This window comes from Cheilinus undulatus, linkage group 11, assembly GCF_018320785.1.
Source record: "Cheilinus undulatus linkage group 11, ASM1832078v1, whole genome shotgun sequence".
NCBI classification, from domain to species: domain Eukaryota; kingdom Metazoa; phylum Chordata; class Actinopteri; order Labriformes; family Labridae; genus Cheilinus; species Cheilinus undulatus.
The window spans coordinates 22612814-22626664 of record NC_054875.1 but is presented as its reverse complement, the minus strand read 5'-3'; the positions used below and the strand labels follow the sequence as shown (position 1 = coordinate 22626664).

The 13851-nt window shown below is 37.9% G+C and overlaps 1 protein-coding gene across 1 annotated transcript in view; it reads left to right on the top strand.

Moving 5' to 3' along the window:
• Window positions 1–13851, top strand: part of gnai3 (guanine nucleotide binding protein (G protein), alpha inhibiting activity polypeptide 3) — a 31444-nt gene that overhangs the window by 4346 nt on the left and 13247 nt on the right. Inside the window, exons 2-4 of the mRNA XM_041799305.1 lie at window positions 9990–10032; window positions 10515–10656; window positions 10770–10927. Coding sequence (XP_041655239.1) covers window positions 9990–10032; window positions 10515–10656; window positions 10770–10927 — 343 coding nt within the window. The remainder of the gene's footprint in view (window positions 1–9989; window positions 10033–10514; window positions 10657–10769; window positions 10928–13851) is intronic.

Here is a 13851-nt window from a genome sequence, read left to right as displayed (position 1 = left end):
GGATGAATTTCAATCTCAGAATGCTTTGCAAGTAGCTCATAGCCCAAACCAGAAGGACCATTTTAAAAGCTTTTTTTCTCTCATTATGTGAAATTCATTCATGAAACAAAAACAGTGTTTTACTAGTGAGTTACACACCCTAAAGAGTGTAGTTTTTATGGAGTAGTCCTCAATTCAAAAGAAGTGAGCTACAGAGTTAGGCAGATCTGAGCTCACAGGGGGAAACCTTGTCATCCGTGAAAACATTCTAACACAGCTAATATAGCTAAGGCTAAAGCTAATGAATCTACGTAAGCTATTTAGGTAATATAGTTGAAGACAGAAAGACTGTACCACTTTTACATGTTTGAAAATCTCATAAACTCATATTTTTATTAAAGTAAAATAGCTACGTAGCAAACATAGCCAAGACTAAAGCTAACAAAGCTACATAAGCTATGTAAGCTATCTAGATAATGTTGCTGAAAATCTGAAGTCTGCATCCTTTTTACAGTTTTGCACTCTCTTAGCCCCATAGTTTGTTAAATTAAAATAGCTATACGTAGTTAACATAGCTAGAGCTAACAAAACCAGTTAGAGATGTTAGCTTATGCTACGTTTGCTAAAGCTAACTTAGCTATGTTACCTACTTAGTGATCATATCTACGTTAGTATTGGCTACATTTGCTAAAGCCCTTGTAAAACTTAAGCTCACGTAGCTACATTGACTTTCTTAGCAATGTTGCTACCATGTAGCTAGTGTAACTATGCTAGCTTTACCAAGCCATAGCGAGGTCTGTTTTGAGTAACCAAAATGGATAATGATTTAATTTAAGATTTGACCTCTGACCTTTTTTGCCTGTTTTATTTATAAAAGGTTGCCTGTTCTGTAGTGTTTGCGTCATTATCATTTCATGAATGGAACTACCAGACTGTAGGTATGGATATGGTTGAATTAAAAAAAAATCTGAAACAGCAAATATGTACAGGCCTCCATCCTGGAGGAGTCAGCTTCTCACACTGGTGTGCAAGAGGGAGCATCTAAGAGCCGTGGTCTGCAGCCAAACCCCTCTCAGCACATCTGGTCCCCTTGAGGAACTGCAGTTTTTTGCACTTCCCACCACAGAGCTAGCAACATGAAGTCTTCAGCTTGGGACTAAGACCTCAAAAATCCAATCAGGTCATCATGGAATCGTTAGGAATGTTTGAGTTAATTTTGAAGAAAATGTCTCATTGTCCTTGAGCAACTGTATTCAAAAGCAAGGGATTAACATGGGGCTTATGACCTTAACTTTTAACTTATAACCTCCAATCAGATCTTTAATGAGGCATGGTGGATGTTATTGCAAAGTTTGAAGTGGATCCCTCCAAACTACACTGAGATATCACAATAACGCGAAACATGGTGACTATAGACGTGTAAGTACTCAACTTTTGTTGTTTTTGAAAAGAAAACAACTCACTGCTGTTCTTTGTTCTTCTTTTAATGAAGAAATGTCGTCAAGTTCTGCTAAAACTGGCGCTTTAGCAGCATCCGTGCTAATCTCTTCCTCCATAACTGCACCAGCCCTTGCTGCTGCTTGTTTATGTCACGACTCTGCTGTGCTTGAAAGTACTGCCCCTCATCACTGATTGGTCCTGTCACTTTCGGTTCAGATGGTAGCTTTGCAAGATGGATTCACCAGTGAGAAACACGGAAACAGGCATATCAATCTGCTTAGCAAGGTTAGGTTGCTACTTTATCTGGTCTCTAATCAATCTGGAAATATCTAGTGGTGCTAAAATTGTTACAGGGGAAGGGCAGTGTTCCTCATCACAGGGTTTACTTAGACAATTATGTGTTAAAACAAAAAATACATGACACAGGAGCAGTCATTTTTAATTCTATGTGACATTTTAGTGGGAAAATTTTACCTATTGCATGATAAATACTTGTTGAATATCGTTTGTTGTTATGATTCACATTCCTGTTGGCAGCATTGTCCCAACATTTTAGTGGTAGTTTTCCAAACAGCAGGCACTTTATTTTGGCAGGGATTTTTCTTATACCCTCTTAAAGGCCAGAAAAAATACCAGGGAATTTCCCTCCTACCATTTCACTTACAGTTCGGTGGTTTCTATTAAAAAGATTCCACAGATTAGTTGATAGAGGACAGCCGAGTGGTGTTGTTTTGTTGTGTAGAAACCAAGTTATTTTAGGCAGTGTAGCCCTAAAGACAGAAGTAAAACCTGAAATAGATTTCACAAGAGGTCAAACCTTTGCTGGTTTTAGGATCAGATCAAATTAGATTAGATAGACACTTTATTGATCCTGAAGGAGATTTAGGATCAGTTTGGCTTGCACCTCGCACTGATGATATGTTTGGTGGTGAAATGTTACAATACAGGATGAAATCTTATCGTATGTTCACAGTAATCTAAGTTCTGACAAAAATAGTTTGAGGGGGCTGATTTTTCCAGGCAGTGCCCTCCTCTCTGTCTGTGCTTGAACGAGAGAGTTATGGAGGAAAAACAAAAGAGTTCAGCTGCTGTTTGACCGCAAAACTGGAGTGCCAACGCACCCTTCCAATGAAAATTTTTTCCTGTTGGACCACAAACAGTAATTCATAAAAACTCTGCATTTGAGATGCTTGTTAAATGAGGCTTGGTTTGGAGTTCAGACTCTGCATGTCCCTGTGAATGTCTGTGTGAAGTTGGTTTGAGAGCTGGCAGAGAGCCAGGCTTGATGATCATCCAAGAAAATACCATGGATGAGATAATTGGTGACTGACAGAACTGAGGAAAGGGAACAGCGCAATTTGTTCTCCACTGCCTGTGTGGATCGTAAATATTTTTTACTGGTGATGGTTTAACCAAAGAATTCATGGATTTCATTCTCGTTCATGGCCATCTGGACAGATTACTGCATAAGTCTTCTTTACAAAATTAAGTGCTAAGAATTCCTAACATGTTCCACCAACTTTAAGACAAACAGCAGTATTATGAGGGAATGGCACTATTTAAAGTTCTAAGTAGAGAGTCTTTCCCAGGCTGCCTTAAATGAGCAGGTTTTCGTATTTTGATGCCAGTACCTGCATATGTCTTCTTCCTGTGGTTACTGGCAATTACTGGGTTATATTAAGAAAAGGGAGGCTCCACTGCCATCGCCAATATGTCTCAGAATGTTTTCAGAAATACCTTCCCAATAGTTGGATGAGTTTAACTTCAAGTGTTTCAAGTTCACACTTGTTTTCATGCCTCTTTAATTAAAGAGCAGCTATGAAAATACTTCTTTTTCCAGAGTGAGTCAACAGATGGTAGAGTGGCGAAGCATCAACGTGTCACCGCGGAAACCTGGTTTCTAATCCTAGACTCTACAGAGAAAGGATTGTAGCCACCGTGATGTAAGACATTGGTTTTTAGACTACCACTCTGAACCCTTAAGTCCAGCTTTTTGGCCATCACCATCCAATTTTTGAAAGGAAGAAGGTACCAGTGAGGGAAAATTCAGTGCTTGAGCTGAATGTTGAGATAAACACAGCTACCTCAAAGCCACCATCCCCTTAACACATACCTTTAAGTCTTATTTTACTGTTGTCATAAATGGGAAAATGAAAGTGAACAAAAATGCCTGAATTTTAATTTTGTGTTTTCAAGGTTTGAAAATGTTTAGATTTTAGTTCAAGTGCTTGAAATTGAAATTGTTTGTCTCTCATGATAAATAGCTTTCTGAGTGAGCTTGTTACTCATTAGATAGATAAAAATGATAAATATTTCACATTAAAAAGTAATGAAGCAATGGAGGAAATGATGTTGGTGAGAAACAGTGTTTCTCTGTTGAAAAATAGCTGGCAATAACCAAGTGAACTGGAAGTACTGGTCATAATTTTGAGGGGTTATCACAGTCAGTTTTATAATGAATCTCTTGAAAATTATGCTTTTCATACAGATATGTTTAATATTAATTTGGTTGTGTTTTTCTTTAATTGTAATCTAGTCTAAAGCATCTAGAGAATGGTCTTATGGAATATAATTTACTTTTTTGCACAAGGTAAGTATTAGTGAATAGAAAGAATAAACACTTAAATAGTTTTAATCCCAATTAATATCAGAATTTATGTAGTTAATTGAGATCAATTCCCCTATGCAAAGAACTTGTCCATGGAAAATGTACTCATAGATTGAAAAAGAAGTAAGTGAACAGTAAGAAGGTAAATGTTTGATAACACAAGATGCAGATGACTTTTAACTTGTCCACTGAGCTGTCTGAGACTTTTTTAAGGTAACATGTTATGCAAATACACTTCTGCACTCCTCTCCTGATCCTCCTCTCTGAGAGGATAATCAGGAGAGCCACATCCATTTCCTGAGAGAGGCGGAGTCAGACATTAATGTAACCTTGCAAACCTGATGGCCGGGTTCTATGTCTGTCATCAGGCAGATTCATCTTGCAAAGCTTCAGTCTGAAATGATTGTGCCGAGTCTAAAAACAGATCAGACCACAATCAGCATCATTTGAGGAGAATGAGGTGGCAGCAACAGACATATTGTATTATTGTACAGACAGCTGATAAACGATGGTTGCTGGTGTAGCACTTAGCTCAGATGTAGCTACAACAGTAGTTTTATCAGGACTTGACAACATTTCTTTATTAAAAGAAGGGTGGTGGAAAAGATGTTTTTGCTCTTCTCCAGACTGGCAACTGGCTCCCCTAGTTATGGTAATAGCAACAGAAGATAATGTTGAGAGCCAGACTACATGTCTGTCAAAAGACAAGTCTATCTGGCAAAACTCCAGTCTGCACCGTTTGAACCCACCAGAAGATGGGTCTGGAACAAACTGGAGCTGTGCATGTGTACTACCTCATTTTGTCTTGTTGATCTGATTGACCTGTAATGAATGTGACTGGTGCCCAGTATCAAGAGTTTTCCCAAATGCTTTCCATGTGAGGTCTCCCAGATAAATATGAAATATATGCAATGCAATGGATATATGAAACAGTGTATCTGGCATGTCAAGTTTCATGCCCACTATGTCATAGGCTTTGTCGCTCTGATTGGCTCATAATCATTGAGTTAGACAGAACTTTCATCCGAACATCCTCCGAGATTTCTTTCTTTCTCTCTGGGTGTGAGACCTTTCCCATGCAATGGATATGTGAAACAGTCTATCTGATATGCCAGGTTAACATTATTAAAGAGGAGCACTGTAGGGAGATGCTGCGGTAGCTTAAGCAAATTGTTTTGGAAAGAACAAACAAGCATTAATGTGATTTTAAAAATGCATGCACTAAAACTTTGAGATGCTGGAGAGGCTTGAAATGCACCTTGAAAGTCGTTGAAAAGTACTTGAACTCGACCATGGAAAAGGTTTATGAACCCTCAGTACACTTCTTTTGTAAAGTTGGTCATTTATTGCAAACTTCCTCTGTGGAGAAACACTCAGATGACGAATCCAGGAACTGCATAGCCAGCATTTTTCTGCAGAACTGTCGTCAGTTCTGTAAACCTACTGAAAGTGCAACAAGGTTATGAGTTTTAAGCTACAAATATACAAAAAACAAATTCATGCAAGGGAATGGTAGTTTCATGCAGAGCATTATGACCTTAATAAAACATTTATTTACAGTAAATATAAAACCAGAGCGAGCAGCTGCTTAGCTCATGTCAGTGTTAAGACCAGAAACAAGTGAAAACAACAACCCTGGCAGTAAGATCAAATTTAGAATAAACACATTAGGTTTTCAAGGATGTATACAGTGGCTAAAAAATATTCATCCCCTTGGATGTTTTACCCTTTTACCGATTTTATAAATCAATTATGATCAGTATGATTTGCCTTTTTGACAAAAAAACATACAAAACACTCTTTTCAATGTAAAAGTGAAAACGGATTTCTAGAAAGTAATCGATTAAATAAAACTACATAATGTAAGTAATTAAGTGAGTAAGTGAATAAATATTTAACCCATTCAAGTCAGTATTAAGTAGATGCACCTTTGGCTCCAGTCACAGCACTGAGTCTGTGTAGATAGGTCTTAATCAGGCTTGCATATCTGGACACTGCAATTTTACTCCTTTATTCATTCAACCTTTATTTAATCTCGAAAAAATCATTGAGGGCGTTCCCTCATTTTCAGTGATGTCGAGAGTACAACCAATAAAATGCATCAAAAACTTGATACAAAGAATATCAACAAAACAATTAAAAAACAGTTACATTCAAAAACAGTTACATTCAAAAACAGTTACATTCAAAAGCAGAATAGTTCATAATCATAGTTTTAAACTGACCAGTAGGGACAAGCGCTTGCAGTTTAAATGTTTGTTGTAAAGCATTCCAAGTGAACGCAGCAGAGAAGCTGAAAGCAGTTCTTCCTAATACAGCGTTTGCTCGAGGAACATCAAGCATCAGGAAGTTACTGGATCTGGTTGAGTACTGATTGTGAGTTTGATTTAACAGAGATGTGATATACGATGGCATATTACCAATTAGGGCTTTATAAATGAATAAGTACCAATGCCTGTCACGTCTTACAGACAGGGGTGCCCAGCCCACCTTTTCATATAGAGTGCAATGATGAGTGGAGTAGCCTTCACCAGAGATGAATCTGAGGGCTGAATGATAAATGGAGTCCAGGGGTTTAAGAGTAGAGGCAGAGGCGTTCCTATAAACAACATCACCATAATCTAAAACAGATAAAAAGACAGCTTCAATGATACGTTTCCTACTTAACAATGGGAAGTTAGTTTTATTCCTGTAGAAAAATCAAGTTTTTGTCTTAACTTGCTAGCCAGGGAGTCGATATGAAATTTGAAGGTGAGTTTTTGATCTAACCAAATACCAAGATATTTATACTCAGATACTCTTTCAATGCTGTGTCCTGTTAAAGTGGTGATGTGAAAATTAATGTCGCTGATGTCTGTGGCTTTGGAGAAAAACATGAATTTGGTCTTACTAGGATTGAGAACCAGTCTTAAATCAAACAGAGCGTGTTGTAATTGATTGAAGTTTTGCTGAAGGGTTTGAATGGCTGAATGTACAGTATTGGCAAAACAATATAAAATTGTATAATCAGCGTAAAGGTGGGTGTTACAATCTATTATAGAGGATGTGATATTGTTGATAGATATTGTAAATAATAAAGGACCCAGTATTGAACCTTGCGGTACACCTTTTGATAGAGGCAAACACACAGAGCGACAATTATCAACAACAACACATTGATCTCTCTGTGAAGGTAGATCTGGAACCATTTACAGACTAGAGAGTCAAAACCAATTTCTCTTAACCTTTCAAGGAGCAGGGAATGGTCAACAGTATCAAAAGCTTTAGTTAAGTCTACAAATAAAGCAGCACAGTATTTCCTCTGCTCTAACTGAGAAATGATATCATTTGTGACAGAAGTGACTGCAGTGATGGTACTGTGATTTGTTCTAAAACCTGATTGGTGTGGATTTAATACATGATTACTGGAAAGGAAGGATTTGATTTGCTTGTTGACTGATGATTCTAAGATTTTCGCTCGGCAGGACAGTTTGGAGATGGGCCGATAGTTATTGAGGTCAGTTTTATCCCCACCCTTGTGTAATGGGAGTACAAGTGCAGTCTTCCAGACCTTGGGGAAAACCCCAGTGGAAATAGACAGATTAAACAAGTGTGCAACTTTATTCTTTGGATTGAGGTCTAGGCTTTTACCTGGCCACTCAAAAATATCATGTTGTCTTTATACAGTTATCTTGCTGGAAAATAAATCTTCTCCCAAGGTGTAGTTCTCTTACAGACTGGATAAGATTTCCATTATTTTACCCTCTATTTTTACAAGCCTTCCAGGGTCAGCTGCTGAGAAGCATCCCCACAGCATGATGCTGCCACCATCATGCTTCACAGTGGGGATGGTGTGTTTGGAGTGATGTGCAGTGTTTGGTGCCCACCAAACATAGCTTTGTTTAATGGCCAAAGAGCACCATTTTGGTCTCATTAGACCAAAGAACCCCTCCACTTAACCATGGAGTCTCCCACATACCTTTTGATGAACTCTAGTCAGGATTTAATGAACTGTGGCATTCTCTTTGCCTTTCTCCCATAAAGCTTTGACTGGTGAAGAGCCAGGGCGACTGTTATTGTATGCAGAGTCTCTCCCATCTCAGTTGCTGAAGCTTGTAACTCCTTCAGAGTAGTCACAGGTGTCTTGATGGTCTCTTTTACTAGTCCTGTTCTTGCACAGTCACTCAGATTGTGAGGACAGCCTGATCCAGGCAGATTTACTCATGTATCATATTCCTTCCATTTCTTGATGATGGATTTAACTGAACTGATGTTCAGTGCCTTGGAATTTTTTTGTATCCATCCCCTGACTTATACTTTTCAAAAACCTTTTCTCCGAGTTGCTTGGAGTGTTCTTTTGTCATCATGGTGTAATGGTAGCCATGAATACTGATTAACCAGTGACTGGACCTTCTAGACACAAGTTTGAGACATACTCACTGCATTCAGGTGAATACTTTTTAATGTTGGACTTCATCATAGAAAGCAATGAATCCCTCGTTCACTCCTGTCATGCTAAGCTAACCCATGAGGCTGCTGGTTCCAGTATCATATCAAGAATTAGTATTGAATTGTTATATTACTAAAGCATAAATCTCAAACAGGTGTATTGCCTTAAAATGTATATTTTTATAATTTCTTCCCCATAACTTTCAAAAGTTGTCAGATGCATTTCACTTTATGTCACTTTAAGTTCATTGTGCAGGGCAGAAATATTCTGTAAGCAACAAATGAGTTCAGCTTTGGAGTGTTGTTTTGAATTCTCACATCCATGCAGAGCTAATACTAGGAATCAATGAATCAGTTAACAGTCTGTGAGTCATCTGCTATTATGCTTTTGGTTTGAGTCATTGTTGCACTTACTTGTTTCAGATTTTTACCCAGAAAGATGACCTGCTTGTCTGTGCATGAGAGGCTTTTTTTTTTTACTTTTTTTTTTTTTTTTTAACAGTGTCAAGCCTAGAACACTTGTAATTTTAGCCACAGTGAAGGATTTCATTTGTGCAGCAGATTTAATGAATGCTGGTAGCAGTTTGAAACATCTTAGAGAGTGAATCATCCCTTTGAAGCTGTCTGTCATCTGTTAGCTGTGATGAAGAACATATTGGTTTAGGGCCATTATCATGAAATAGAACTCAAATTAATTTGGTCCTGTTGGGACAATTAAACAATCCTGAAGGAGTCTTTATTATCAGTAAAGACAAGGTGACATTTAACGGTCTCTTGGTGCTAAAAGCTGTGACATAGCTTTAAGGACACAGCTCAGATTAAGGAAAGAAAAGGAGTGGAGTTGTGTACTTTTCAGCCTGCCTTTAAACAGAGGAGAACTTGCTGTTTATAATTGTCTTTAGATCACTGACAGACTCTTGAGATAATCTGTGGGGTTTTTATGGCTCCTCTGCTCTCTGACGCTCACAGCAGCATGATATCTGGGATTGTCTCTCCAGTGGAAAAACACTGGCTCAGCCAGAAGCGTGACAACTGTTTCCTGTTGGGCTGAAAGTTGTAGAAATACAGTGGAAGTTCGCCATGTGAAATAATTTCCCCTCTAAACATTATTACAGCCACATTAATCGTATTACAGCTATTATATCATTGTAACTTTGTCATAGATTGTAAAAGCTCATTGTTCCCTAAAGAAGCAACCCAGCTCATAACTCTTCCCATAATCCTCGCTGGACCTCTGTGGGTTACTGTATACATTTTACTGTAAGCAGATAGTATCCTTCACATGACACTGGAGTCTGTGTTTTTCTTAGGCCAATGACACAGCTTATATAAAGGAGGAATTAATCTTCTCACACACCAACCATATGCATATGTCATGACGATAATTTCAGCTCCAACTTAAGTGTTCAGCTTTTTCTTAATCACTGTGATAGAAAATATACTGTACATGACATCTTGATCCATCCCCCTTGTGTCGTGTTTGTGGCTGCTGTCGATTCATATGTACCTGAATAATACTGTCCCTGTTTTTCAGGTGCTGGGGAGTCCGGGAAAAGCACAATAGTAAAGCAGATGAAGTAAGTCACATCTTGAAACACATGACATTATATTCTACTGCTACTCCCCCTAAAAGGCTTTGCCGCTATTTTTGTATTTGGTTGACAAAAGACAGTCATGCTCCCTCCCTCCCTCATTCAGCTGCAGCCTTGTTGTCAGAGGTTAATAGTGTGTAGGGAGCTGTGATTGCAAACAGGGTTCATCCCTCATTGGAAGCAAAGCAGGAGCCTCATTTCTCTGGGCTCAGGCGGAGGAGGAAGCACCCTTTGCATGGCGTGTCTAACAAAGGAGGCCAGTGGTAGCCTGGCAGGATCTGAATAGATTCCCCAAGTTCCCACATTAGGCATGCTGCGTGAACACTGAAGCTCAAATTCCAGCACTAATGACAGTGTTGCATGAAATTATTCTCCAAACTGTAATTTGTCCCACATTTGTTTCAGCCATTGTTAATGCTGTTTATAAGTCCTCTAAAAGCCTGCTTGGTTTTTTACTTCTGTACCAGAATTATTCATGAGGATGGCTACTCGGAAGAAGAGTGTAAGCAGTACAAAGTGGTCGTATACAGCAACACCATCCAGTCCATCATGGCCATCATCAGGGCCATGGGACGCTTAAAGATAGATTTTGGAGAGGCAGCACGCGCGGTGAGTCAGCTACATTAAGACTAATTTATACGAGACTCCCCAAGAATAACTTTCTCAATCATAACATGAATCACAAGTTTACACTGGAAGCAAAATTTTTGTCTTTTTGCCAGGACGATGCCCGCCAGCTCTTCGCGCTGGCCAGTTCAGCAGAGGAAGGTGTGATGTCTGCAGAGCTTACTGGCGTTATTCGGAGGCTTTGGAGTGATGCTGGAGTTCAGGCATGCTTTGATCGATCACGGGAGTACCAGCTCAACGATTCTGCTGCATAGTGAGGCTTCTATATACAGTTCTCTAGAAACACTCACCAATTACAAGCCATGTCAGCTGAGATAAGTCAATATGCAGATGCTTGCAGTTTTTTTCTGAGATTTTCATGGGAAAAATTAAAAAAAAATGGCTTCATAAGTCATGTTTTCAGCCTTCATCAATTGTGTCCGTAAAAATAATCCTGCCAGGGTTCAGGCATGCCTCTGTCAGTCACAAGAATATCAGCTCTGTGAGAACTCACTTATCTACCTGTACACAGCTAAATCTCAAATCTTAGCTAGTTTATTTGACTTTTTGAGTCTTCTTCACCTTAAAAGTCCAGATAAATCTTATTCAAAGATGTAAAAAGCAAAAATAATATCTAGATTTCTTTTAATGAGTGAAAAAATCCTACCAATGAGACAAGGAAGCCTAATTTTCACTAAAAACAAATTATATTGACCATGACTAATTCATAAAACCAATAAAAGGGTAAAACATCCAAGGGGTAAATACTCTTTATAGACTGTATGGGACTAGTTCTAACAAAAGATGATTTATTAAAAAAATATTATTTTAGTATACATGCATAAGAATTAATGATAATAAATTTACCTCAGGACGAATCAGGTTTTTATTACAAACAAAATGGTCCGACCTGAGAGGTAACCAGACTAACCAGCAGTAATCAAAGAAACTCCAACTTCCCTCCCTGATTAACAAAAATAGGAGACAAAAAGGGAATAAATTGGGGATTAACCCTTACAACCAACACAAACTCTCAAACAAAGGGCAGTGTAGTGTGGCTGATTCTCTCTGTGCTGCAGTGAGGTAATTTTTCTCCCTAAATGGGAGAAGATCTGCATCATTCTGACAGAGAGGGAGTTTCATCCACCAATCACTAACGGGTGTTGGCACACCTCGTAAAAAACACAAAGATAGCACAACAGACAGACCCATCCAACAGCGCCAATCTCGAGCAAGCAGTATAATAAAAAAAATCTCATTACGACCACAGTCGTTACAATATCTTTAATTAAGATTTTTATCTGGGCTTGTTGGCTTGTTAGAATGTGGCTTATCACTGATGTCATGCTAAATCTCATATCTCTATTTTTCATGAATTGATTTTTTTTTCTTAATAATTGCTTCTTGTCACCCTTTACATCTGTCAGTGGTTTTTTTAAACATTTCAAACCAATAAGAAGTACCAAAAAGATGCTGACTATAACCATTCAGTGTTAAAATTGATTGAAAAGACTGTGTTTTTTCCTTCCTTGAAAAGTAGTGATTTTGGAAATAGGAGGTTTTGGCCCAACACCAGCATTAAAATAAGTCTCAGATTTGTAAGAGATATTTTTGACTAAAAATAAGACAAATGCCCTGCTAAGATTTCTGCGGTGTACAGATCCATTACACTAACCATGTACCAACAACAGCGTTGAGATAAGCCAATCTCCAGATGACTGACTGCTGTTTTTATTTCAATGATTCAAGAGACTAACTCAGCAAGTCATTTCATCCAGAATACCGCCTTTTATAATCCTGTCCCAAATGAAGTCATAAGTGGTATGAGGTAATTTCAATTAATACTGGAGTCATAAAAGATTGTGTGATTAGTTGTTTTTAGAAAAAAAATACACTTTTTTTTTTTAAATATATGGTTGTTATGATAGAATAATTTTAAACCTGAAGCATGGTTCTAGAAAAGCAAACTATCCATCTCTGATACAGCGATCAAAACAGAAGTCCTTGTCATCCACTATGGGTATTTTTTTGTTTGTATTTTGGCTCTCATACCATCAAAATTTTCAATTGCAATTAATCTCAAGATTTCTATAGTACATTTTGATTAATCTTCCCTTTTTGACTTATTTTGAAGACCCACTTTTTGTAGTGACTTCATCTAAGGGTAGCTAACTTAATGTTTGTATACAGACCTGCTTTTATTAAAAAAAAATAAGGAACTTAAGGTAGATTGAAGATTATGACATGAATCTCCACTAAAAACGGAACTTGAGAAGGAAATAAGGAAACAGTAAAAAAGTGAAATGTTTTAAATCACATGGTGCAGATGTCTTTTGGCCTCGTCCACTGAGTTGTCAATGGGATTTTTATACAGAATAGAGACATTAGGCACAGTGGTGGACACTCTCACAGAACTGTGGCTGCAGGGAGATGTTGCAGGGGTTTAACCAAAGTGTGCTGTGAGGGACAATAAAGCATGAGATTAATTTGTGATCTAAAAAGTTAATGGACTGTTAATCGTCCTTGATCACATTGCGTATATTGCATTAATGCTGACAGCCCATCAACAACTGCAGGTAGACGCCTGCCTAAATTGCACAAAGGTGTTGGCAAAATTTCCATACTGAAATATTTTATGCAATGAAGTTTTAATAAATTGTCCCCTTATACAGGGGTAAATAAAGGCGCCAGGGATCAGAACCCACTGTAACTGAGGGTGGTTGAAGCATAATTGAACACAGCTGTGCACATTCAAGAATAGTCATGCAGACTTACGTCATAAGGATTTTTTTAAACTTAAGTTTGATTTCAGCGTAAATCTCAAAAAATGATCAAGGTTTTATTTTACAATTAATTACTTTTATGCATATATTTTTAAAGGATAAAAAAAAAAAACAAATTGAAACCACTTGTTTTTTGGAAGGCATCTGGCGACCCCCTCCTAGTGTCCCGTGGCTCCGTGGTGGGTCCCCTCCCCCATACTGAGAAACACTGCCCTAATATGTGACAAAGACCTTTTTAAAAGTATTATATTTCATGTATCAATCATAATCATCTTGCTAAAGTTCTAGGTTGAAAATGACTGAATTGAAAATGTGAAAAGTACTGAAAATGTCAACACCCTTAATAATATAAACAATTTTAGTGATTTACAATCAATTCTATTCGCTTTCTGATCCTTTATTAATAACGCTCGGC